This window comes from Hyperoodon ampullatus (genome assembly GCF_949752795.1).
Source record: "Hyperoodon ampullatus genome assembly, chromosome: 1".
Classification (NCBI taxonomy): domain Eukaryota; kingdom Metazoa; phylum Chordata; class Mammalia; order Artiodactyla; family Ziphiidae; genus Hyperoodon; species Hyperoodon ampullatus.
In genome coordinates, this window is record NC_136914.1 from 195267142 (window position 1) to 195293906 (window position 26765).

Genomic DNA, 26765 nt, shown 5'->3' on the forward strand with positions numbered 1-26765 from the left:
GTACAGCATGGCAGGATATCCTTTCTCATGGCTGAATAATATTCAAGTGTGTATGTGTGTATCACATCACATCTTCTTTATCTGTTCATTCATCAATGGGTACTTAGGCTGTTTCATACCTTGGTTATTGTGAATAATGCAATGAATGTGGGAGTGCAGATATTTCTTTGAGATAGTGATTTCATTTCCTTTGGATACATACCCAGAAGTGGGATTGCTAGGTCAGATGGTAGTTCTATTCCAATGTTTCATTCTTTATCACCTCATAAAGCAGCTTGAAGGTTTGTATTTATAGACAATATTTTTGTAGTCACTGGGTTATTAGGTTTGTAGTGGATTGTTAATTATAGAAAAATTACTGGCTATTTAATATATTTATGTACAATACAAGAATGAAAGTCTTCTATTCCAAATCCAATAGACTGAGAACTTACTTTTATTTTTAAAATTTAAGGTTGATCTTGCAGGAAGTGAAAACATTGGACGTTCTGGAGCAGTTGACAAGAGAGCTCGGGAAGCTGGAAATATCAATCAATCCCTGTTGACTTTGGGAAGGGTTATTACTGCTCTTGTAGAAAGAACACCTCATGTTCCTTATCGAGAATCTAAACTAACTAGAATCCTCCAGGACTCTCTTGGGGGACGTACAAGAACATCTATAATTGCAACAATTTCTCCTGCATCTCTCAATCTTGAGGTAAGCTCTTTGAAAGGTATCTGGAAGTACAGTAGCTATAATTCTTATTTAATATCACATATTTTTTAAGTTCATCAATTGGCTTCATTCATTCTATACTACAGTAAAAAGAATCTGGACATTGCATGTGGACATGTAGAGGACGACAACACAGGAAAAATTGTCTTTCTCCTTTCTGGCAGTTTTTAATCTTAAAAAACTACTTACTGGGACTTCCTGGGCATGGTGGTTAAGAATCCGCCTGCCAATGCAGGGGACATGGGTTTGAGCCCTGGTCTGGGAAGATCCCACATGTCACGGAGCAACTAAGCCTATGCGCCACAACTACTGAGCCTGTGCTCTACAGCCTGCGTGCCACAACTACTGAGCCTGCGTGCCACAACTAATGAAGCCTGCGCACCTAGAGCCCGTGCCCTGCAACAAGGGAAGCCACCGCAACGAGAAGCTCACACACTGCAACGAAGAGTAACCCCCGCTCGCCGCAACTATAGAAAGCCCGCATGTGGCAACGAAGACCCAATGCAGCCAAAAATTAAAAATAAATAAATAAATAAATAGTTACTTAAGGGGGGTGGTGGGATGAATTGGGAGATTGGGATTGGCATATATACACTACTGTGTATAAAATAGATAACTAATGAGAACCTACTGTAAAGCACAGGGAACTCTACTCAGTGCTCTCTGGTGACCTAAATGGGAAGGAAATCCAAAAAAGAGGGGATATATGTATACATATAGCTGATTCACTTTGCTGTACAGCAGAAACTGACACAACTTTGTAAAGCAGTTATACCCCAATTAAAAAAAAATAAACTAGTTACTTAATTGCATTTTTCCACACAGTCTTCAAAGAAAATTGCTGTGGTCATTAGCAGTGGATGGTCTAATTGAGGACTTAGAAGTGGGTTAAGTGAATGCTACTGTTTTAGAGGCTGCTTAGAGAGCACTGAAGATGGGGTTGGATGTGTGGGAACAGGTAGGAAAACCAAGAGAAACAACAAAGATGGTAAAATCTTTTATTGGGTTATGTGCTTTAAATGGAATTAGGAAAAGCTTTTATAAGGTCTCTAACTCCCCTTTCATTTAAAAAAATATCTTTATTGGGATATAATTCACATACCATAAAATTCACCCATTAAAAGTATATAATTCAGTGATTTTACTATATTCACAGAGCTGTGCAACTATCACCAAAATCTAAGTCTAAACATTTTTAAAAATTCATTAATTTTATTTATTTAGTTTTGGCTGCGTTGGGTCTTCGTTGCTGCACGCAGGCTTTCTCTAGTTGCGGTGAGCCGGGACTCCTCTTTGTTGTGGTGCGTGGGCTTCTCATTGCGGTGGCATCCCTTGTTGAAAATTAGTATTTTCAGTAATTGGCCTTTTCTTTTCATCACAGGAAACTCTGAGTACATTGGAATATGCTCACAGAGCAAAGAACATACTCAATAAGCCTGAAGTTAACCAGAAACTCACCAAAAAAGCTCTGATTAAGGTATTTATGAATTTTTGTGGAGTAATGTAATCTTGTTTGACAAATGTGGAAATGAGGAGCTGAAATAGATAATTGTTAAAAAAAATTTATTAAATTGCCTGTGGTAAGGCTTTTCATCTAATGATTTGAACTAAATACCCTATGTGTTAAAATGTTTTTTCTAATGCTAATATGTTGACTTTACCAGCTCTATCAAGTCAGCAAAATTTAAGTATATAATGGTGCTTCAAGGAAGTTTTAATTAGCAGTTCCCTAATGAATAATGATACTGAGCATCTTTTCACATGTTTATTATCCATCTGTATATCTTTTATGTGAAATGTCTACTAAATCCTTTGCCCAATTTTTAATTGGGTTGTCTTTTTATTAAGTTGTAAAGAGTTGTTCATATCTTCTTGGTACAAGCCCTTTATGAGATTCTTTGTAAATATTTCCTCGCAGTCTGGCTTGTCTTTTCCTTTTCTTGGTAATGGTTTTCTTTTTTTTTTAATTGAAGATTTTATTGAGGTAACTGTAGATTCACATGCAGTTGAAAGAAATAATACAGAGAGAGCCTTTGTACATTTTATCAAACAATATAGTAAAAAATCACCACAGGGATATTGACATTAATAACAACTCACTGATCTTATTCCCCAATTTTCCTTGTATTCACGTGTGTGTGTTTAGTTAATGCTATACAGTTTTGTCATGTGTAGGTTCATGGAGCCACCACCACAGTCAAGATACTGAACAGTTCCATCACAATAAGGATTCTTCATTGCCCTTTTATAATCTTTTCCTTCCCACTTTCACCTCCCCTCCCTAATCTCTGCTATCTACTATCTGTACTCTATTTCTAAACCTTTGCCATTTCAAAAGTGTTATTGAATGGAATCATATAGTATGCAAACTTTTGGGATTGCCTTTTTTTCACTCAGCATAATTCCCTGGAGGTTCACCTGACTTGTGCATATCAATAGATTTTCCTTTTTAGTGCTGAGGAATATTCCATGGTATGTGTATACCATACATACGGTTTGTTGTCAGATTCACCTGTTGAAAGACATATGGGCTGATTTCAATTTTTCACAATTATGAATAAAACTGCGTTGATCATTTGTTTACAGTAATTTGTGTACACATAAATTTTCATTTTTCTGGGATGATTGCCCAAGGGTATAATTGTTGTGTTCTATGGTAATTGAATGATAAGTTTTTAAGGAACTGCCAAGCTGTTTTCCAGAGCAGCTATACCATTTTACATTCCCACTAGCAATGTATGAGTCATCTAGTTTCTCCACATCCTTACCAGCATTTGGTGTTGTAACTATTTTTTATTTTAATCATTCTGATGAGTATGATAGGTAATAAATAATATCTCACTGTGGTTTTAACTTACATTTCTGTACTGGCTAATGATGTTGAACGTCTTTTCATGTCCTTATTTGCTGTTTGTTACCCTCTTTGGTGAAATGTCTGTTCATGTTTTTAGGCCCATTTTCTAATTGGATTATTTGTTGTTGTGGTGGTGGTTTGAAAGTTTTTAATATATTCTACATACTAGTCCTTTGTCACAAACATGGTTTGCAATTATTATCCCCCAGGCTGTACTTGTCTTCTCATCCTCTTCTTATGGGCTTTTGCAGAGCAAGTGTTTATAATTTCGATGTGGTCTAATTTGTCAATTATTTTCTTTTATGCATTGTGTTTTTGGTGTCAATTGCAAGAACTCTTTGCCTACCTCTAGATCCTGAAGATTTTTTCCTTTTTTTTTTTAAATGAAGGTTTTGTATTTCTACATCTCACATTTAATTTCATGATCCATTTTGAGTTGATTTTTGTATAAGGCGTAAGACTTAGATCAAGGTACATTTTTTTCACCTATGGGGTGTCTGGATGGCTTTAGCATTCTTTGTTGAAAAAGCTATGTTTTCTCCATTAAACTGATTTTGCACCATTGTGAAAAATCAGTTGGGTATATTTGTGTGGGCATATGTCTGGGCTTTCTATTCTGTTCCATTGATTTATGTCTGTCCCTCCACTAATATACAGTTTTAATTACTGTAGCTTTTTAAAAAAAATTTTTATTGGAGTATAGTTGATTTACAATGTTGTGTTAATTTCAGTTGTACAGCAGTGTAATACCTCTTGGAATCAGGTAGACAGTTTAAAGGAAGTTTATTTGAGAAAACCTCTTTTTTCATAAAGAGCCTCAAAATTGTCAGGACCTGAGAAAAACTACAGATTTTATATTCAGTGTTTTAAAAATGCCAGGCTCTTTTATAAGCATTAATTTTATTTAGACACTTGAATTTTTGAACCCTAATGTTATTATTAAATCTAGAATATTTAACAGTAATTCTTTAAGATGATAAAATATTTGGTCATTTTAAAAATTTCAATTGTTTCAGTGTATATTTTTAATAGTTTGTTTTAGGATCCAATTAAGGTTTACCCTTTGCAACTTTTGGATCTATCTTTAGGTTTCAATACATTGGTCTTCTTCCATCTACTTTCCCTCATATAATGTATTTGTGGAAGTATCTGTATTATTGTCCTGTAGAAGTTTCCTGTACTATCTTGACATGTTCTAATCTTCATATTTTCTATAAATTGGTAGTTGGATTTTGAGGCTTGATAGATTCAGGTTTTATTTATTTATATATTTTTGGCCACACTAGTTCATAGGTGGTGGTATGTTCTCCCACTAGGAAGCACAGAATGTGGTTCTTTCTCTTTTTGAGGGGAATTGATTATATTCAAGTGACTTGATCCCTTAGTTCTTTAACGATCACAAAATGATAATTTTCTAATTCAATTATTCTTTCTTAGTTGATTGCTGGACTACCTCTATAAAGAGGAACTTTCCAAGGGTATAATTCTTATAGGAAAGGCAGGACAAATGCTTGATTCATTTCCTTTGACAGTTTTGAGAGTAACGAGTTGGTTTCCCAGCTTTCTCAATATCATTATAAACTCATGGACTTAAAATATTTGTGCTTACCAATTGTAGTTAATATCCTTACTGATGTTCAAACTGTCCCGTCTTTGGTCAGTGGGTACCTCTTAAGTGGGTTCTTGAGTCCTTTTCACTAGCCTAGGCTTCTTTGGCTTTCTTCCTATTTTGTTTGACAAGATGTTGTAGGTTCATCCTGAATGTTTTTTGCCCCAGTCCTAGAGTCAGACACTTCTCTAAGAAATCCTGGTTCCTTTTAATGTGAGATGCTATTTAGAGACCAACCTGGGTACTGGAGGTTGTGTTTTTTCTTCAGAAGCCTGTATTTTTATAATGAGTGCATTTAAAGGAGTTTTGGAAGCTGTTGAAACACTTTATTCTAAACAGATTAATATTGAATGAAAAGTATGGTTATGACTTTTTATCATACATTTTTATGCTTTAAAAAACATAGGAGGGCTAACTTTGTTTTATTTATTGCATATTCTCCCCAAACTGAAGTGCTAAATTGACATGACATTCTTCTTACATAGGAGTATACAGAAGAGATAGAGCGTCTGAAACGAGATCTTGCTGCAGCCCGTGAAAAAAATGGAGTGTACATTTCTGAAGAAAATTTCAGGTAAGCCCTTGGCTATGGGAATTAATTTCTAAGAGTAAGCACTTTCTGGTAATAGGCTGTTTGAAGTGCCTCCTATAGATGCTTCTTTTCATTTTGACATTAACAAGTAGTTATGAAACAGTTTAAAACTCTTTTTCTGTAACTTTATTTGTAGATAATGATAGATTCATATGAAGTTGTAAGAAGAGTACAGAGGTCCCATGTATTTTTCACCCAGTTTCCCACGTCTTAAGTAACTGTACAGTATCAAAACTGGGAAACTGACACTAGTACAATGTGTGTGTATAATTCTACCTCATTTTATCACATTTGTAGATTTGCTATAGTTCTACAGTTAAGATGCAGATTTATCCTATCATTACAAACATCTTGCTCTTGCTACCCCTCTATAGTCATATTCATTAACCCTTCTTCCCCAATGATTCCTAACCCCTGGCAACCACTAATCTGTTCACTTTTTTAAAAAATATTTATTTATTTATTTATTTGGCTGCGTCGGGTCTTCGTTGCGGCACGCAGGATCTTAGTTGCAGCACATGGGCTTCTCTCTAGTTGTGGCACGCAGGCTCAGTAGTTGTGGCATGCAGGCTTAGTTGCCCTGCAGCATGTGGGATCTTAGTTCCCCAACCAGGGCTCGAACCCGTGTCCCCTGCATTGGAAGGCAGATTCTTAACCACTGGACCACCAGGGAAGTCTCTCTGTTCACTTTTTAACCCTGGAGTAGTTTGTTTCAAGGAAAGCTTCTACTGAAGCTTTATGTAGAAACAACAATAATAACAGAGGCAGAAGACAAGTGGGATGCTAAGGATTATAACTTGAAAATTCCTGAATGCGTTTATCCTTGAAGATACTAAGGAGGGTGACTTTCACAGGGCATTTTTGATAATAACCAAAAGCATTTTAATATAACCTTTTACTCTTTTATAGATGTTACATTACATGATCATTCTAATGGTATATAAATCATTTAATAAACTCATTTTTTCCATTTATTTTCAATTACCATAATGTGCTATATCCTCCTGATTGTTGTTCATATGTTAGTTTTAGAAATGCTCAAATTTATATTGTGTATTGTAGGGTATTAAACAATAATTCTCCTTTTATTCTTCCTATGTGACTTTAGTTTTGTTTGTTCCTTTCATGGCCCATACTCAGTTGGCAAAAACATTTTTGCAAAAATCTTTTGTAAGTTTGCACTTAATTCTTAAACTTGATATTTTAAAATGTTTTCTTTTTTCTGTTTCTCTGGTTTTCAGATATACTCCTCTACCATACACACTAGTGCTGCATTATTTTTTTTCAAGTGTTCACTTTACAGGTGCCCCTATTTCTATCATTTTAATATTTTTTATATGTTATATCTTATTCAATAAAAACATTTTATATTTTAAGTTTGGTATCAGAATGCTAGAAAACCCAACTTAAACTGACTTAAAACAGCAAGGATATTTAGTCCAGTAACTCAAGGATCCTGTTTCCTGTCCTGAGTGGTAACTTTCTTCTAGGGCTAGCCGTTTTCAGGGAAGATGGTCAGCAGCAGAACAGCTACCTTCTGTCGTTCATGTCTCATGTGGATGAGAGGCTGCCTGTCCTTTAACCATCAAAACTGGCCAGGGGAACATCACCTGTTGATTAGTTTAGTCCTCAGTTATGTCCCTGTATGAACCAATACAAAGGCAAAGGAGTTGAATTTCCCTGATTGTCTTGAGCCAGTCAGGCTTATTCCCTGGATTTAGGGATGGATTTAGCGCCCCCCCACCCCCACCCCGCCATACAGGTTGGCTGCTGTACAGTCAGGGGAGAGTAATTTCCCAGAGGAAATCTGGGTGCTGGAAATAGGTGCTTAGTAGGCAACCATTGGATATCTACAAGTGGTTTTGTCTCTTGATTTGCTAATATGGTATCTTCTGCTGTTAATAGTTAAACATTGGACACTGCAGACTAATTTTCTTATCTTCTGTTCATCTCTTTGATGTAGTTTAGATTAAGAAATAACTTTAGTTTGTCCATCACATTATTTTAAGGACAGTGTTTACTCATAATAGGCATGAGGCATGATCTGAAATAAAATTAATTCTGAAAAAGCTCTTAGAATTATTATACCATAAGTCAGAGAAGGATCACAAAAGCTGCAGCCAACGTTTAAACATTTATCCCAAGTTTAATAGACCTTTTAAAACTATATCAAAATTATATCATTCCCTCCAGCCTCTGCCTACTCCAGCTGGCCTGCCATCGCCAGCCAGCACATGCTGTCTGCACAGGGGATGTGTCTATACAAGGCCATCCATGCCTTTAAGCCTGGGAGAGGTAGTATACTAATTTGAAAAGATATATGTTCCCATATGTTCATTGCAGCACCATTTGTAATAGTTAAGATGTGGAATCAACCTAAGTGTCCATTGACAGATGAATAAAGAAGATGTGATACATAAATAATGAAATACTACACAGCCATGAAAAAGAATGAAATCTTGCCATTAATGACACCATGGATAGATCTAGAGGGTATTATGCTAAGTGAAATGAGTCAGATAAAAACAAATTTATGATTTCACTTATATGTCGAATCTAAAAAACCAAACAGGGCTTCCCTGGTGGCGCAGTGGTTGAGAGTCCGCCTGCCGATGCAGGGGATGCGGGTTCGTGCCCCGGTCTGGGAGGATCCCGCGTGCCGCGGAGCGGCTGGGCCCGTGAGCCATGACCGCTGGGCCTGTGCGTCCGGAGCCTGTGCTCCGCAATGGGAGAGGCCACAACAGTGAGAGGTCCACGTAAAAAAAAAAAAAAAACAAAAAAAAAAAAAATAAAAAAAAAAAATAAAAAACCAAACAAATGAACAAACATAATAAAACAGAAACAGACTCATAGATACAGAGGACAAATTGGTGGTTCCCAGTGAGGAGGGTGGTGAGGGAGTGGGCAAAAGAGGTGAAGGGGATTAAGGGGTACAAAATTCCAGTTATATAAGTCAGTCACAGGGATGTAATGTAAAGCATAGGGAATATAGTCAACAATACTGTAATAACTTTATATGATGACAGATGGTAACTAGACTTATTGTGGTGACCATTTTGTGATGTATAAAAATATCAAATCACTATGTTGTACACCTGAAACTAATATAATATTATAAGTCAATTATACGTCAATTAAAAATTATTTATCAAAACTATGTCATTCATTAAATAACAATGTTGCGTCCCTCTTGTATATTCAGTATAGGAAAAGCATTTCAAATATCCCATTCTACTTTAAAGAGCTATTTCCAATAAAGAACTAATATAGTTATCAAAAGACTGTTAGAATTAACTCTCTTCTTATATTTCAGTTCTGTCTTTTCCTTTAATTAACAATATCTCTAGCTAATAATTTGAGGAAATCTACATTCTTAAAATTCTTTGCCATTTAAGCACAGTGTGGAATAGAAAATGATTGGTAGTTATGAGGGAACTAGAAGAAGGCAAAAGAAGATAGCACTGACTTCTGAAACTTGCTAATGCTCAAAAAATCAGAGAGCCCCATTAAAGCAGACCAGATCTGGTCCAAAATGTCAGTAGTGCTAAGGCTGAGGAACTGTGCTTTAGAGAATAATCGTTTATCTCATGAGGACTTTTGCGGTAGTGTGACAGTGATATGTGTGTTGGGGTGTGTATTGGGGTACGGGTGCTGGGGGCAGGGGAGTGTAATTGCTCTATATACATACTTTAGTTTCCCAGGTTTTCGCCCCTTATCTCACCCCTTCCTCCAGTGACACCTGATGCCTTCACATCACAAGCGTCTCCTGGATTCTCTGTGTCTTGTTTATACTTCATATTCCTGATTCCTGATAGACACCTAGCTGTATGTCCCACCTCTACTTTTTTAATGTGGGTTATAATCTTCTGTCATCTTTGTAGCTTCTCAAATTATATATACACACATGATTTTTCCCCCTCATAGGTAGGGATTCTCAGTTTCAAAATGGAGAAAACAAGAAAAAGCCTATTTATAAACCAAGGACAAAGAATACTTTTGTTTTCTGCACTTAGTATCTATCGCTTGACACTTAGGCACATTGTCATGATAGTGATAAATGGTAGAGATTATATGTAACTGCCTCAATTGTGTTAGAATAAATTTTATAAGAATTAGGAAAAAATATTAACTGTCAAACTCCTTTTAAATTTTATTTTAGAGCCATGAGTGGAAAACTAACTGTTCAAGAAGAACAAATTGTAGAATTGCTTGAAAAAATTGCTGCTGTTGAGGAAGAACTAAGTAGGGTAAGCATTCAAAACTGTATTGAATGTCATGCAAAAAGCAAGTATTAAAAGACAATTTCAGAAGGTGAGGGACCTGATATTTTTTCTTTAAGATTTTTTTTTTTTTTTTTTTTTTTTTTTTTTTCGGTACGCGGGCCTCTCACTGTTGTGGCCTCTCCCGTTGCGGAGCACAGGCTCCGGATGCGCAGGCTCAGCGGCCATGGCTCACGGGCCCAGCCGCTCCGCGGCATATGGGATCCTCCCGGACCGGGGCACGAACCCGCATCCCCTGCATCGGCAGGCGGACTCTCAACCACTGCGCCACCAGGGAGGCCCTAAGATTTTTTTTCTTGCTGACCTTTAAACTAAAAGTAAGTTGTATCACAATTTTTTTACTATCATCAATGATAATGAAGAAGCTGACTATTTGACACTTATATTAATGCAACATTTTAAGAAATTAACTGAATTGTACAATTTAATGTTAAAGCTAAATAGTGAATGCTGAGACATTTTCATCAACATGTTTATCAGCTGAGGAAATGCAGATGTTGGGAGAAACCAGATGTTAAATAACTAAGGTAGAAAGACCTGACCCTTCAGTGCCACCCTCACACTGGCAGTGTTGGAAGGAATCTGAAGAATTAACACCACTCTATTATACCTATTACGTGTTTTTTGTCTGTTTGTTTGTTGCATGGCTTGTGCGATCTTAGTTCCCTAACCAGGGATCAAACCTGTGCCCCCTGCACTGGAAGCGCAGAGTCCTAACCCTGGACTGCCAGGGAACTACCCTGTTACTTGTTTTTAATGAATTTATAGGAAGAAACTAGATGCGATATAAAATGTTCTAACCTACCTGGTAACTTGTTACAACTTTTACATGGAAATAATTTGTTTGGTTCTTCTAATATTATATTGTGAACTAGCCAGGTATCTCAAAAACCAGTTCAGCATTTTTTAATTCTTAAAAAAAAATGTTTAATGTGTTATATATAGGTTACAGAATTGTTTATGGATAACAAAAATGAACTTGACCAGTATAAATCTGACCTGCAAAATAAGACACAGGAACTTGAAACCACTCAAAGACATTTACAAGAAACTAAATTACAGCTTGTTGAAGAAGAATATTTCACGTCAGCTTTGGAAAATACTGAGGAGAAACTTCATGATACTGCCAGCAGGGTTTGTCCTTTGTTTTAATTTGTAGTTGCATTAAAGAAAGTAAAGAATGGGTAGAAGTAACTCTTAGCTGAAGCGTTAATTGTGAAATTCTATTTATTCACCCCAAATGATATTCCATCCATTTAAGAAACATTATTTTACTCTTTCGTCTAAATTTTCTTCACTAGAGATGTTAATTTAAGAAAAAACTATTCCTAAAGTTTTGAAAATAGAACATGACTTTAATATACTTTTTGGATGTTTAGAATAATGGTGTTGTAATGCTTTACCTGTGGTCATGGTTGAGATTAATCAGTCTTCAAGAATTTAGTATCTTCTAATGAGTATTCAATTTTTTATTAGGTGTACTTTTTCTAGGAATTAGTAACACATAATGGGGAAAAAAATTTGTAAGGGAGCGTAATTACTAAAATAGATTGGCAAAATCAGTTTTCCTTGTCTAGATGGCTAGGGGAGGGGAAATAAACATTCCTGGATAAATTAGCATAAGTTTAAATTTTTCTTCTGATACAATATATAAAATTTACTAGTTCTTATCAGGAGAAATCCTTATGAAGCACAGATATTTTCATTAGACTGCTTTTGTCATATCCATCTTATCAACACTTATTTTTAAAAATCATATATAGTTGCTTAACACAGTTGAAGAAGCTACAAAAGATGTATCTGGTCTCCATTCTAAACTGGATCGTAAGAAGGCAGTTGATCAGCACAATGCAGAAGCTCAGGATATTTTTGGCAAAAACCTGAATAGTCTGTTTAATAGTATGGAAGAATTAATTAAGGATGGCAGCACAAAACAAAAGGCCATGCTAGAAGTTCATAAAACCTTGTTTGGTAAGTTCAGGCATTTCTAATTCTAATCTTTGTGTGTTTAGTGTGAGACTAATTTCAAAACTGATAATTAAATAACATAAAGACTCAGGTGACAGTGTCGGTAGTCCCCTCCAATGCACACACTATCTATTCAGACTAGGGATTAATGCCTTTGAATTAAAACAAATGTTAGTTGAGTTTTTTCTATAAAACTCATATTACATACCTTGTTACAGATCTTGGGTTTCCTTATTGAAATTTTCTGCGCATAAACATTCTCTAACTTTTTTTTCTTTTGAGAATGTGTATTTTGAACATTTGCTATATTGTCAGAATATGTGGGTATTATTTTTAACCATAACCATTGTTGTTATCTTCAGTTAGGAAAGTAAGTATCCATTCGTTTATTATTATTATTATTTTAAATTTATGTATGTATGTATGTATGTATATATGGCTGCGTTGGGTCTTCATTGCTGCGTGCGGGCTTTCTCTAGTTGTGGTGAGCCGGGGCTACTCTTCATTGCCGTGTGCGGGCTTCTCGTTGCGGTGGCTTTTCTTATTGTGGAGCGTGGGCTCTAGGCTCCTGGGCTTCAGTAGTTGTGGCACACGGGCTCAGTAGTTGTGGCTCGCGGGCTCTAGAGCACAGGCTCAGTAGTTGTGGTGCACAGGCTGAGTTGCTCCCTGGCATGTGGGATCTTCCCGGACAAGGGCTCGAACCTGTGTCCCCTGCGTTGGCAGGCGGATTCTTAACCACTGCGCCACCAGGGAAGTCCCCCATTTGTTTATTATTAAAGTATTGTCTTCACTATAGAAAAGTTGGAAGATGCAGAAATGTAAAAAATTGTAAAAATCACCTAGAGTCTAGTCACTCTAAGCTAACCACTAAAAATTTTGTTTATTGATTTCTAGTTTCTCTTCTTTAACCTCTTTTATCTACAGTAATACTGTGTATTACCTTCAGTTAGAGATTAGTTTTTAGAATATTCTAACTCTTGATTTACACTGAGTTACAGTTTTGGGTCTGATACATCTACAGATGTGCCAAGTGCTTACTGAGTACTGCAGGAACGTATTTAATTTATATTTACAATAATTCCATGCTTATGTAGTGATCCAATTATTTTAAGCTTATTTGTTATTACAAATTTCCACAACAAGGATAGAATTTTGCCAACCTCTTTGAAGGTTGTATTTGTATTTAAATATATTTATTGCCAAGTTTAAATCTTCTTTTTCTTTTTCTTTTTGGTATAGGTAACCTGCTGTCTTCCAGTGTCTCTGCATTAGACACGATTACTACAACAGCACTTGGATCTCTCACATCTATTCCAGAAAATGTGTCTACACTTGTTTCTCAGATTTCTAATGTGATATTAAAAGAACAATCATTAGCAGCAGAAAGTAAAACTGTACTTCAAAAATTGATTGTTAGTAAATCTCTTATTTTTAAAGGGTTACATTTGATAAGTCTTCAAAAACAATGTTAACTGCTATTCTTTCATCTTAAGCTTTATTAGACACAATGGTAAACATATCACTTTAAGAGAGTAGGTTTATATTTTTAAAGGCAAATCTCTTCACTGTTCTTTCTCCCAGAAAGATTAATTTCCAAACACATATATACAACTTTTGAAACTTTTTTCACTTACACCCTATAACATAAAGAGTAGGAGTTAGTAAGCCTTTTAATAACTAGAAAGAGTAGGTTTAGCTCCACATGAATTCAAGGGACCCATGTCTTGTTAGCTGGCTCAGAAATTGGTCATTCTTCTTTTCCTCAAGGGTCCTGGAATAGTCATGCTAATATTACACTGACCCAACCAGGAGATATTAGGTAGTTAATTTTAAAGCTACAGAAATACAGAAAAATTTGCAAGAAAAATGACTTACAGAATTTGGAGAACGTATATAATAATTTGTGGGGTCAGATATGTGTGATAAAGCCCTTCTGGCCTTTAACTGTGAGGCTGTTTTTCATAATTCTATAGAAGCCAGCCATCTAATTACACAATGTTGTTTACCTTTTCCATACTTGATTTGTATATACCCTTTATTTTGTAATTGTATCATTTGTCTAGGAAGTTCTTGGTCATCTCACTTTTTTTTCTTTGTACAGGATCTCTGCCTCCCTTTTTGAGTTTAACAATATTTGTTGAACATTTTCCAAGTGAATACTGCAAATGTTCACTGACACTGCCTCAATTCAGTGCTGTATGACATTATTTGGTAGATTTCTTCAGTCACCCAAATTTAACAAAGTTAAAAGATACTCTGTTGGTACTAACTTTTTGGAAATTGATTCATTTGCTAAATGGTAGTCTGTATTTATTGATGTCTTCCTATCAAGCTATAAGGCAAGCTTGAGTCTGAAGAGATGATTGCTGCTCCCACAGAATGAGTTGAAATTAGTATGCTCACTCTTCTTTCAAAAGAAAACCAGTACCCTTTTAACTATTTACTAATTATTTCTGTTATAGTTCCTCATGCTTGCCCTAGTAAAAGGAGCTTGGTTCAGAATTTTTTCTTTTTATAAAAATTCCCAATCTACAGTACTTTCTCAACTTTTTATGTAACTTGACAAGAACAAGAACCTTGACAAGTTCTTCTGATACAATAGGATATAAGTCGCCAGGTCTTCAAATTTAAATACCTCCAGCCCAAAGCCTACTTTTGAAGACTATTTGGTTTCAGCCTTTTTGACTTAGTAATCTAAGCTTGTTTGAAATTTATTTCGTTAAAATATAGTTGTAGGTGTTTTTTTTTCTTCCTTTGTTTGCAATGCTGAAATCTTATCAAATGACTGTCATTTTCCCCTCATATGAATTCTTCTGACTTCTGTTGCAGTAGACTGTTTAAAAATCTATTGTACATCAAGCGACCATTTTCATAATTACTGTATGCAGGATTAAGTGATTTATGATGAATATAAACTCTAGTAATAAATAGGCTCTGTAGGGTATACAGAATAGAGAATGGATACTTAGGATTTTAATATGCATGTGTTTAGTTAACACAGTATTTAAGATATTATCATTTAACCAGCCAGATTTATGGAAGTGAAAATATTCTTTTTAAAGAGTTGTTTGTTTATTTTCAAAACCAGAATGTACTTAAGAGTGACCTCCTCAGTTCACTGGAAACAGTTTTATCCCCCACTGTGGTATCTATACTGGAAATCAATAGTCAACTAAAGCATATTTTCAAGACTTCATTGATACTGGCTAATAAGGTAACAAATATTCTTATTATCTCAAATTGTTGTTTAAGAAAGAAACTCTATCTGTGGCCACATCTAGAGAGATGTCTACATGTAAAACCCATGGGTTGTGAGAAGGAATCTGGAAGAGGGAGGAGATAGGATGCTCTGCCATTGATGTGGTCAGCAGAATCACGGTGAAGAAAAATGAGAGGGAATGATCTTCAAGATAAATATTTAACTTCACATAGTAACATATATAGTGGACTATCATATGGTGGGTGAGGAAGAAATACATATGAACATATACGCATATATTTTTTGTTCTAGTTCTGTGAAAAATGCCAGTGGTAGTTTGATAGGGATTGCATTGAATCTGTAGATTGCTTTCGGTAGTAGAGTCATTTTCTCAATGTTGATCTTCCAATCCAAGAACATGGTATATCTCTCCATCTATTTGTATCATCTTTAATTTCTTTCATCAGTGTCTTATGGTTTTCTGAGTACATGTCTTTTGTCTCCTTAGGGTTTATTCCTAGGTATTTTATTCTTTTTGCTGCAGTGGTAAATGGGAGTGTTTCCTTAATTTCTCTTTCAGATTTTTCATCATTAGTTTATAGGAATGCAAGGGATTTCTGTGCATTAATTTTGTATCCTGCAACTTTACCAGGTTCATTGATTAGCTCTAGTAGTTTTCTGGTAGCATCTTTAGGATTCTTTATAGTGTCATGTCTCTGCAAACAGTGACAGCTTTGCTTCTTCTTTTCCGATTTATATTCCTTTTATTTCTTTTTCTTCTCTGATTGTTGTGGCTAAAACTTCCAAAACTATGTTGAATAATAGCAGTGAGAGTGGACAGCCTTGTCTTGTTCCTGATCTTAGAGGAAGTGGTTTCAGTTTTTCACCACTGAGAACGATGTTGGCTGTGGGTTTGTCATATATAGCCTTTAGTATGTTGAGGTAATTCCCTCTAGGCCTACCTTCTGGAGGGTTTTTATCATAAATGGGTGTTGAATTTTGTCAAAAGCTTTTTCTACATCTATTGAGATGATCATATGGTCTTTCTCCTTCAATTTGTTAATATGGTTTATCACATTGATTGATTTGCGTATACTGAAGAATCCCTGCATTCCTGGAATAAACCCCACTTGATCATGGTGTATGATCCTTTTAATGTGCTGCTGGATTCTGTTTGCTAGTATTTTGCTAAGGATTTTTGTATCTATGTTCATCAGTGATATTGGCCTGTAGTTTTCTTTCTTTGTGACATCTTTGTCTGGTTTTGGTATCAGGGTGATGGTGGCCTCATAGAATGAGTTTGGGAGTGTTCCTCCCTCTGCTGTATTTTGGAAGAGTTTGAGAAGGATAGATGTTAGCTCTTCTCTAAATGTTTGATAGAATTCACCTGTGAAGCCATCTTGCCTTGGGCTTTCTTTGTTGGAAGATTTTTTTTTTTAACATCTTTATTGGCGTGTTGGAAGATTTTTAATCACAGTCTCAATATCAGTGCTTGTGACTGGTCTGTTGATATTTTCTATTTCTTCCTGGCTCAGTCTCGGAAGGTTGTGCTTTTCTAAGAATTTGTCCATTTCTTCCAGGTTGTCCATTTTATTGGCATAGGGTTGCTCGTAGTAATCTCTCATGATCCTTTGTATTTCTGCAGTGTCAGTTGTTAACTTCTCCTTTTTCATTTCTAATTCTATTGATTTGAGTCTTCTCCCTTTTTTTCTTGATGAGTTTGGCTAATGGTTTATCAATTTTGTTTATCTTCTCAAAGAACCAGCTTTTACTTTTATTGATCTTTGTTATTGTTTCCTTTATTTCTTTTTCATTTATTTCTGATCTTTATGATTTCTTTCCTTTTGCTAACTTTGGGGTTTTTTTGTTCTTCTTTCTTTAATTGCTTTAGGTGTAAGGTTAGGTTGTTTATTTGAGATGTTTCTTGTTTCTTGAGGTAGGCTTGTATTGCTATAAACTTCCCTCTTAGAACTGCTTTTGCTGCATCCCATTGGTTTTGGTCATCGTGTTTTCATTGTCATTTGTTTCTAGGTATTTTTTGATTTCCTCTTTGATTTCTTCAGTGATCTCTTGGTTATTTAGTAGTGTATTGTTTAGCCTCCACATGTTTGTATTTTTTACAGATTTTTTTCCTGTAATTGATATCTAGTCTCATAGTGTTGTGGTCGGAAAAGATACGTGATACGATTTCGATTTTCTTAAAGTTACCAAGGCTTGATTTGTGACCCAAGATATGATCTATCCTGGAGAATGTTCCATGAGCACTTGAGAAGGAAGTGTATTCTGTTGTTTTGGATGCAATGTCCTATAAATATCAGTTAAGTCCATCTTGTTTAATGTATCATTTAAAGCTTGTGTTTCCTTATTTATTTTCATTTTGGATGATCTGTCCATTGGTGAGAGTGGGGTGTTAAAGTCCCCTACTAGATCGTGTCACTGTCGATTCCCGTTTTATGGCTGTTAGTATTTTCCTTATGTATTGAGGTGCTCCTATGTTGGGTGCATAACTATTTACGATTGTTATATCTTCTTCTTGGATTGATCCCTTGATCATTATGTAGTGTCCTTCTATGTCTCTTGTAATAGTCTTTATTTTAAAGTCTATTTTGTCTGATATGAGAATTGCTACTCTAACTTTCATTTGATTTTCATTTGCATGGTATATCGTTTTTCCATCCCCTCACTTTCAGTCTGTATGTGTCCCTAGGTCTGAAATGGGTCTCTTGTAGACAGCATATATACAGGTCTTGTTTCTGTATCCATTCAGCCAGTCTGTGCCTTTTGGTTGGAGCATTTAATCCATTTACATTTAAGGTAGTTATGGATATGTATGTTCCTATTATCATTTTCTTAATTGTCCTGGGTTTGTTATTGTAGGTCTTTTCCTTCTTTTGTGTTTCCTGCCTAGGGAAGTTCCTTTAACATTTGTTGTAAAGCTGGTTTGGTGGTGCTGAATTCTCTTAGCTTTTGCTTGTCTGAAAAAGTTTTAATTTTTCCGTTGAATCTGAATGAGATCCTTGGTGGGTAGAGTATTCTTGGTTGTAGGTTTTTCCCTTTTATCACTTTAAATATGTCCTGCCACTCCCTTCTGGCTTGCAGAATTTCTGCTGAAAGATCAGCTGTTAACCTTATAGAGATTCCCTTGTATGTTATTTGTCGTTTTTCCCTTGCTGCTTTTAATATTTTTTCTTTGTATTTAAGTTTTGATCATTTGATTAATATGTGTCTTGGCATGTTTCTCCTTGGATTTATTCTGTATGGGACCCTCTGTGCTTCCTGGACTTGATTGATTATTTCCTTCCCATATTAGGGAAGTTTTCAACTATAATCTCTTCAAATATTTTCTCTGTCCCTTTCTTTTTCTCTTCTTCTTCTGGGACCCCTATGATTCAAATGTTGGTGTGTTTAGTGTTGTCCCAGATGTCTCTGAGACTGTCTTCGATTCTTTTCATTCTTTTTTCTTTATTCTGCTCCGTAGTAGTTATTTCCACTGTTTTATCTTCCAGGTCACTTATCTGTTCTTCTGCCTCAGTTATTCTGCTACTGATTCCTTCTAGAGAATTTTAAATTTCATTAATTGTGAAATTTCATTTATTGTGTTGTTCATCATTGTTTGTTTGCTTTTTAGTTCTTCTAGGTCCTTGTTAAACGTTTCTTGTATTTTCTCCATTCTATTTCCAAGATTTTGGATCTTCTTTACTATAATTACTCTGAATTCTTTTTCAGGTATACTGGCTACTTCCTCTTCATTTGTTTGGTCTGGTGGGTTTTTACCTTGCTCCTTCATCTGCTGTGTGTTTCTCATTTTGCTTAACTTACTGTGTTTGGAGTCTGCTTTACACAGGCTGCAAGTTCGTAGTTCCCGTTGTTTTTGGTGTCTGCCCCCAGTGGCTAAGATTGGTTCAGTGGGTTGTGTAGGCTTCCTCGTGGCGGGGGACTGGTGCCTGTGTTCTGGTGGATGAGGCTGGATCTCGTCTTCCTGGTGGCTAGGACCACGTCTGGTGGTGTGTTTTGGGGTGTCTGTGAGCTTATTATGATTTTAGGCAGCCTCTCTGCTAATGGGTGGGGTTGTGTTCCTGTCTTGCTAGTTGTTTGGCATAGGGAATCCAGCACTGTAGCTTGCTGGTCGTTGAGTGGACCTGGGTCTTAGCGTCGAGTTGGAGATCTCTGGGAGAGCTTTCGCTGTTTGGTATTACATGGAGCCGGGAGGTCTCTGGTGGTCCAGTGTCCTGAACTCGGCTCTCCCACCTCAGAGGCACAGGCCTGACACCCGGCCGGAGCACCAAGACCCTGTCAGCCACATGGCTTTTGGGAAGTCTGAGGTCTTGTGCCAGCATTCAGTAGGTGTTCTGTAGGAGTTGTTCCACATGTAGATGTATTTCTGATGTATTTGTTGGGAGGAAGGTGATCTCCACATCTTACTCCTCCGCCATCTGGAAGGTCTCCTCGAAATTAATTTTTTTTTTTCTTCAAAGATAGAAGATCAGAAGAAGGAAATGGATGGCTTTCTCAGTACACTGTGTAACAATCTGCACGAACTAAAAGAAGATACAATTTCTTCCTTGGCTGAAACACAGAAGCTATGTGAAAACTTAACTGAAGACCTGAAGACAATAAAGAAAATCCATTCACAGGTATCTTGTTTAGGTGATTTAAGGAGTGTGAAAAGAAAGTATTATGATCTTTAACTTGATAATCCCTGTTACAGACTGAAAGCTATATAACTAAATTAGAATACTGAAAATACCGTAGCCACTTTTGCTTATAACAGTAATTAATGTGAAATAATTGAGGGTACTTCTCTTGATTAGTTAATATTTGATGATTTGCTACATGTAGAGCCCTATTCTAAAGCACAATAAGACATACAGTCCTTTCCTCACATTGAGAAGAAAGATGAACTACAGAAATATACCATCAGGAGTACAATTAGAAGAAAATGGTCATAGCATTTAAAATGAACATGTATCTACATTTTAACTTGATAATTTTTGTTATTTTTGTGTTTAATGTAACATGGATAGTTATTCTCTTTCACAAACTATTCCCTGCTTTCTTTTAATATTTTTGTCTCATCAGTATCAGGCATTTAAATTGCAGTAAAATGATACAATTCTTAATTTTTATTGATAAATGTAATTTATGACTTGCTTCATATAAACTACTCCTCAGTATATGACGCTTTAAATCAAAACCAAACCTTCAAGCCAGGCAAGTCATAATCTATAAATATCAGATATATGGAAAATAATTTCTGGTATTCTTAAGCCTTTAGTAATGAATTCTGAAGTTCTGTTAAATGAGGCTATTACTATATGACGGAACTCTTTGGTCAGTGAAACTGTTGACGTGGTTTAGTGACCAGTAAAGAATTCTTTGTTTTGGAAAGTGAGGGAAAGGGAATTCATATCCATGTCACCTGAAATGAGAAGGGAAACACATCTAAGGTTTTTAGATAAGAATTAAAGCAACTTTAGCTTTCTGCCCATGGACGCCACCGAGCAAGCATTGTTAAAGTCTCCCCCCTCCAGGGCCTTCATGTCTAAGTCAGAGTCACCCGAAGAGCCCGAACAGCTGCGGAAGCTCTTCATCGGAGGTTTGAGCTTTGAAACAACCGATGAGAGCCTGAGGAGCCATCGTGAGCAGTCAGGAGCGCGCACAGACTGTGTAGTAACAAGGGATCCAAGCACCAGGCACTCAGAGGCTTCTGGATTGTCACATATGCCACTGTGGAGGAGGTGGATGCGGCCATGAAGGCAAGGCCACAGGAGGTGGATGGAAGAGTTGGGGAACCAAAGAGGGCCGTCTCAAGAGAAGATTCTCAAACACCTGGTGCCCACTTAACTGTGAAAAAGATTTTTGTTGGTGGCATTAAAGAAGACATTGAAGAACGTCACCTAAGAGATTATTTTGAACAGTATGGAAGTGATTGAAATCATGACTGACCAAGGCAGTGGCAAAAAGAGAGGCTTTGCTTTCGTAACCTTTGATGACCATGACTCCGTAGACAGGATTGTCATTCAGAAATACCACACTGTGAATGGCCACAACTGTGAAGTAAGGAAAGCCCTATCTCAGCAAGAGATGGCTAGTGCCTCATCCAGCCAAAGAGGTCGAAGTGGTTCTGGAAGCTTTGGTGGTGGTCGTGGAGGGAGTTTTGGTGGGAATGACAGCTTTGGTCGTGAAGGAAACTTCAGTGGTCGAGCTGGCTTTGGTGACAGCCATGGTGGTGATGGCTATGGTGGCATTGGGGATGGCTCTAATGGCTTTGGTAATGATGGGAGCACTTTTGGAGGTGGTGAAGGCTACAATGATTTTGGCATTTACAACAATCAGTCTTCAAATTTTGAACCCATAAAAGGAGGAAACTTTGGAGGCAGAAGTGCTGGCCCCTATTGTGGTGGAAGTCAGTACTTTGCCAAACCATGAAACCAAGGTGGCTATGGCTGTTCCAGCAGCAGCAGGAGCTATGGCAGTGGCAGGAGGTTGTAATTACTGCCAGGAAAAAAAGCTTAGCAGGAGAGGAGAGCCAGGGAAGTGACAGGGAAGCTACAGGGTCAACAGATTTGTGAATTCAGCAAAGCACAGTGGTGGCAGGGCCTAACTGCTACAAAGAAGACATGTTTTAGACAATACTCGTATATGGGCAAAAAAAACTCAAGGACTGCATTTGTGACTAATTGTATAACAGGCTGTTTTAGTTTCTGTTCTGTGGAAAGTGTAAAGCATTCCAACAGAGCGTTTTAATGTAGGTTTTTTTTTTTTGCACCCGTGCTGTTGGTTGCTAAATGTAATAGTCTGATCATGACACTGAATATACATGTCTTTTTTAAAATGTGCTGTGTGAAGTTAGTCTACTCTGAAGCCATCTTGGAAAACTACACCAACAGTGTGAAGTTAGAATTTCTTCATGGTGATGGCAGGTTCCAAATTTATTTACAACCTGCTTGGGTGGAGAAGACATTGTCTTCAGAAACCTTAGTGTAGTCGAACTGACAGTTACTGTGTTGTGACCTGGAGTTCACAGTTAAAAGGGTCACCCAGGGCTTCCCTGGTGGCGCAGTGGTTGAGAGTCTGCCTGCCTATGCAGGGGACATGGGTTCGTGCCCTGGTCCGGGAAGATCCGACATGTCGCAGAGCTACTAGGCCCGTGAGCCATGGCCGCTGAGCCTGCGCGTCTGGAGCCTGTGCTCCGCAACGGGAGAGGCCACAACAGTGAGAGGCCCGTGTACGGGGGGAAAAAAAAAAGGGTCACCCAAGCAAAGTAATGGAGTTTTTTGGTTATTAATATGATTGTTGGCACATCCTATGCAATATATCTAAATTGACTTATGGTACCAGATAAAGTTCTAGATGGGAATGAAGCTTGTGTATCATCCATTATCATGTGTAATCAATAAATGATTTAATACCCTCTTGAGGGAATTCCCTGGCATTCCAGTGGTTAGGACTTGGTGATTTCACTGCCATGGCCCAGTTCCATCCCTGGTGGGGAAACTAAGGTTCTGCAAGCTGCACAGCACGGCTGAAAAAACAACAAAACAAAACCCTCTTGAATGGAATGAAAAAGAAAAAAAAGAAAGATAGCAACTTTAAAATAAGATTATTTGTTTCCCTAATTGATAAGCATGAACCTTTTCAGACAAAAGGTTAATATTGGAAATCAGTACAAATGATAGTTAACATTTATTGAGCAACTCCTACGTGTTTATTCCTCCCACCAATATAGATACAGGTTCTATTACTAGCCTAGTTTTCTAATGAGGGAACTGAGGCCTCAAGGGCATCTTACAATAGTTAGATCCCCTTATAGCCGTAGTGGTGATTATACTGCCTGAAAGGCATCCATTTTTGAGGGGCTCTTCTATATGTTTCTAGAACATATTCTTGCTGTTTGAAATTGCAACAAGTTTACCTTAAACCTGCCTAGATCTTTTTAGGTATGTAGATCAGCTTTTTATTAATTAGCTATTTTGAAATGTTTAAAATTGGCAAGCAACTGTTTAAAAACAAACAAAACAGGACTTCCCTGGTGGTCCAGTGGTAAAGAATCCACCTTACAATGCGGGGGACGCGGGTTCAATCCCTGGTCAGGGACCTGGGATCCTGCATGCTGCGGGGCAACTAAGCCCGTGCGCCACAACTACTGAGCCCATGCACCTTAACTAGGGAGCCTGCGTGCCACAAACTACAGAGACCACATGGTCTGGAACTGTCGCACCACAACTAGAGAGAAGCCTGCATGCTGCAAGGAAGAGTCCACACGCCGCAATGAAAGATCCTGCGTACCTCAATGGAGATTCTACATCCCGCAGCTAAGACCCGACACAGCCAAAAAAAAAAAAAAAAAAAGCTCTTAAAAACATCCTAATATTTTTAAAAAAACCCACCTGTGCCGTGAAAAGTATTTTAGCATGAGTGGTTTGACTTCCCTGGCTTAAAGAAAGCAAGTTTACTAACTGAGCTATTTCTGAGATATTCTAGAACTTGAGGTTAGTGCTAACAAACCAATGATGTAAACTCTGAACACCTGGTTACATGTAGCTAAATCTGAAAATACCTGCATTTCCCTCTACTTTGAGATTAGTAAAAATACTGACACTCTATTCATAATCAAAATGTTAGATGTATATTGTCAGCTGATGTGTTATTCAGAAATGTGTTTAAAGATCCCAAGTATGAGAAAAGGTTAAGCTCTATTTATTTATTTATTTGGCCACACCTCGAGGCTTGCGGGATCTTAGTTCCCCAACCAGGGACTGAACCCGCACCCTTGGCAGTGAAAGCAAGAGTCCCGACCACTGAACTGTCAGGGAATTCCCTCTATTTACATCTTATTAATATGATCCAACTAAGTTCTGTAAAATGTTTCAGCTCTATTAACTGATAATATTTTTGGACTTCTTGACCCATTAGATTTTCAGCATTACTTTGTCTTCTAGTAGTGTTATCAGTTAAGAAGCAACTATGTATATCTGTCAAAATGGTTCTCAAACACAATGTGACATTTTGGTGTATTTGGTTAGTTTTGAGGTACTCGGAAAGTAACTTGTTACTTATAGTTAAAAGAAGAAAGTTTGCTAATTATTTACTTTTTTAGAAATGCCTGTAATATTATTATCCATTTAATATCACTTCTAGAAATCTCCTGTATGTGAGAGAGATGGAGTTAAAGATCTCTTGTCAGGAATTTTTATAATTCTCACCTATGGGAAAATACTTTATATCAGTATAGAAAAAAAGTTGAACTGTTATAATTTCAGTCTTTTCCTTCCCCACACCTTTCTTACAGGAACTTTGCCAGTTAATCAATCTTTGGAAGGAGAGATTCTGTGCTTTGGAGGAAAAGTGTGAAAACATGTGGAAACCACTTAGCAGTGTTCAAGAAAATACAGAGCAGTAAGATGTTTTAAAATTCTTTTTAATATATCTTTTCTGAATAAGTTACAGTCTTTATAATCTCCACTTTCCCCCAAATACTTCAGTGTGTATCCTAAAAATATAAGCTACTATCTTATATAATAATTATTTTCTTTAAAAAAATTAAAAAAAAATTTTTTTTTGGAGTATAGTTGATTTACAATGTTGTGTTAGCTTCAGGTGTACAGCAAAGTGAATCACTTATACATATGCATGTATCTGTTCTTTTTTAGATTCTTTTCCCATGCAGGTTATTACAGAATATTGAGTAGAGTTCCCTGTACTATATAGTAGGTCTTTATTAATTATCTATTATAATATTTTAAATTAGAAAATTAATATTGAGAACTACTATTATCTAATATACAGACCTAATTCAAATTTTGCCAATTCTCTCACTAATGTTCTTTATAAGAAAAGAAAAAGATTTTCCTCCTGGTCCAGGATTTAATTCAGGATCACACATTGCATTTAATTGTCATGTCTCTTTTTTTGTTGTTTGTTTTGTTTTGTTTTTTGTTTTGCGGTACGCGGGCCTCTCACTGTTGTGGCCTCTCCCATTGCGGAGCACAGGCTACGGACGCGCAGGCTCAGCAGCCAAGGCTCACGGGCCTAGCTGCTCTGCGGCATGTGGGATCTTCCCAGACCGGGGCACGAACCCGTGTCCCCTGCATCGGCAGGCGGACTCTCAACCACTGCGCCACCAGGGAAGCCCTAATTGTCATGTCTCTTGAGTCTTCTTTAATATGGAGCAGTTCCTTAGTTTTTGTCTTTTATAGCCTTTTTTTTCAAAGAGCATAGAATATTTATTTAGTACAATGTCCCTCAGTTGGGGTTGGCTTTCATGATTAGTTGCAGTTATCAAGAAAACCACAAAGGTGGTATGTTCTTAGTGCATCTCAGATATCAAGAGGTTTAACTTTGATAATTTGGTTGTAATGTTGTCCTCTAGATTTCCTTTGCAATTAATAAAGAACATAGGGGAGATACTTTGAAACTATATAAGTATCCTGTTCCTCTTAGAATCTATTGATATGTATTTCTTTTTTGTGGGGGTGGTACGCGGGCCTCTCACTGCTGCGGCCTCTCCCGTTGTGGAGCACAGGCTCTGGACGCGCAGGCCCAGCGGCCATGGCTCACGGGCCCAGCCGCTCCGCAGCATGTGGAATCCTCCTGGACCAGGGCACGAACCCGTGTCCCCTGCATCGGCAGGAGGACTCCTAACCACTGCGCCACCAGGGGAGCCCTTGATGTGTATTTCTGATCCCATCATTCCTTCAACATTTGTTAGTTGGCATTCTACTGAGAGGAAGAATTTTCCCCTTGTCCTGCCATTTATTCTTTTTTTAAAAAATTTATTTATTTTTGACTGTGTTGGGTCTTTGTTGCTGCATGGAGGCTTTCTCTAGTTGCAGCAAGCGGGGGCTACTCTTCCTTGCAGTGCATGGGCTTCTCATTGCAGTGGCTTCTCTTGTTGCGGAGCACAGGCTCTAGGTGCGCTCGCTTCAGAAGTTGTGGCACACGGGCTCAGTAGCTACAGCTCACGGGCTCTAGAGCGCAGGCTCAGTAGCTGTGGCGCACGGGCTTAGTTGCTCCACGGCATGTGGGATCCTCCCAGACCAGGGCTCAAACCTGTGTTCCCTGTATTGGCAGGTGGATTCTCAACCACTGCACCACCAGGGGAGCCCCTTGCCATTTATTCTTATTCATTTATTTATGTTAGCAAGTACTCATGCATTCTTTTATCCTCTGGGTATAGTCCACTATTATTTATTCTGATGTTCAAATTATCCCAGTTTTGGCTAGTGAGAGCCTCTTCAACTTGTCTCCTGTGTCCTTTTGATATGACCTGTCCTTTTTGAGCATTTTCTTACTTTCTGATATAGCAAGATATTCCAGGTATCTTGTACTTTCTCAGCCCCAGCTCTAAAATCATATTAATATAAACCAAGATCTGGGCACTAGGTGTTCTTATTGCTACTGTGGTGTCATTTCTTCTAAGGTTCCCCAGGTGGACATAGCTAGAAATACATGTGTGAATGTGTATATATACGTGCACTTAAATATCTTTCTTTTCTGTATTTGTGCTCCCTTTTCAGACAGAAACCTGGCTCTCATCCACAATATA

At 37.3% G+C, this 26765-nt stretch overlaps 1 protein-coding gene and 1 pseudogene across 2 annotated transcripts in view; both read left to right on the top strand.

Annotated features, from left to right (window-relative positions):
• Positions 1-26765, top strand: part of KIF11 (kinesin family member 11) — a gene marked incomplete at both ends in the record, with an annotated part of 54376 nt that overhangs the window by 8786 nt on the left and 18825 nt on the right. The window contains 10 exons of the mRNA XM_079698688.1: positions 455-697; positions 2097-2192; positions 5664-5752; positions 9930-10017; positions 10996-11184; positions 11814-12021; positions 13258-13430; positions 15107-15232; positions 19693-19851; positions 24510-24616. Of these exons, the coding sequence (XP_079554814.1) occupies positions 455-697; positions 2097-2192; positions 5664-5752; positions 9930-10017; positions 10996-11184; positions 11814-12021; positions 13258-13430; positions 15107-15232; positions 19693-19851; positions 24510-24616 (1478 nt within the window). The remainder of the gene's footprint in view (positions 1-454; positions 698-2096; positions 2193-5663; positions 5753-9929; positions 10018-10995; positions 11185-11813; positions 12022-13257; positions 13431-15106; positions 15233-19692; positions 19852-24509; positions 24617-26765) is intronic.
• On the top strand, positions 20705-21646 carry LOC307070010 (heterogeneous nuclear ribonucleoprotein A1-like; annotated as a pseudogene). The gene has a single exon. The product of its transcript is annotated as a heterogeneous nuclear ribonucleoprotein A1-like (transcript).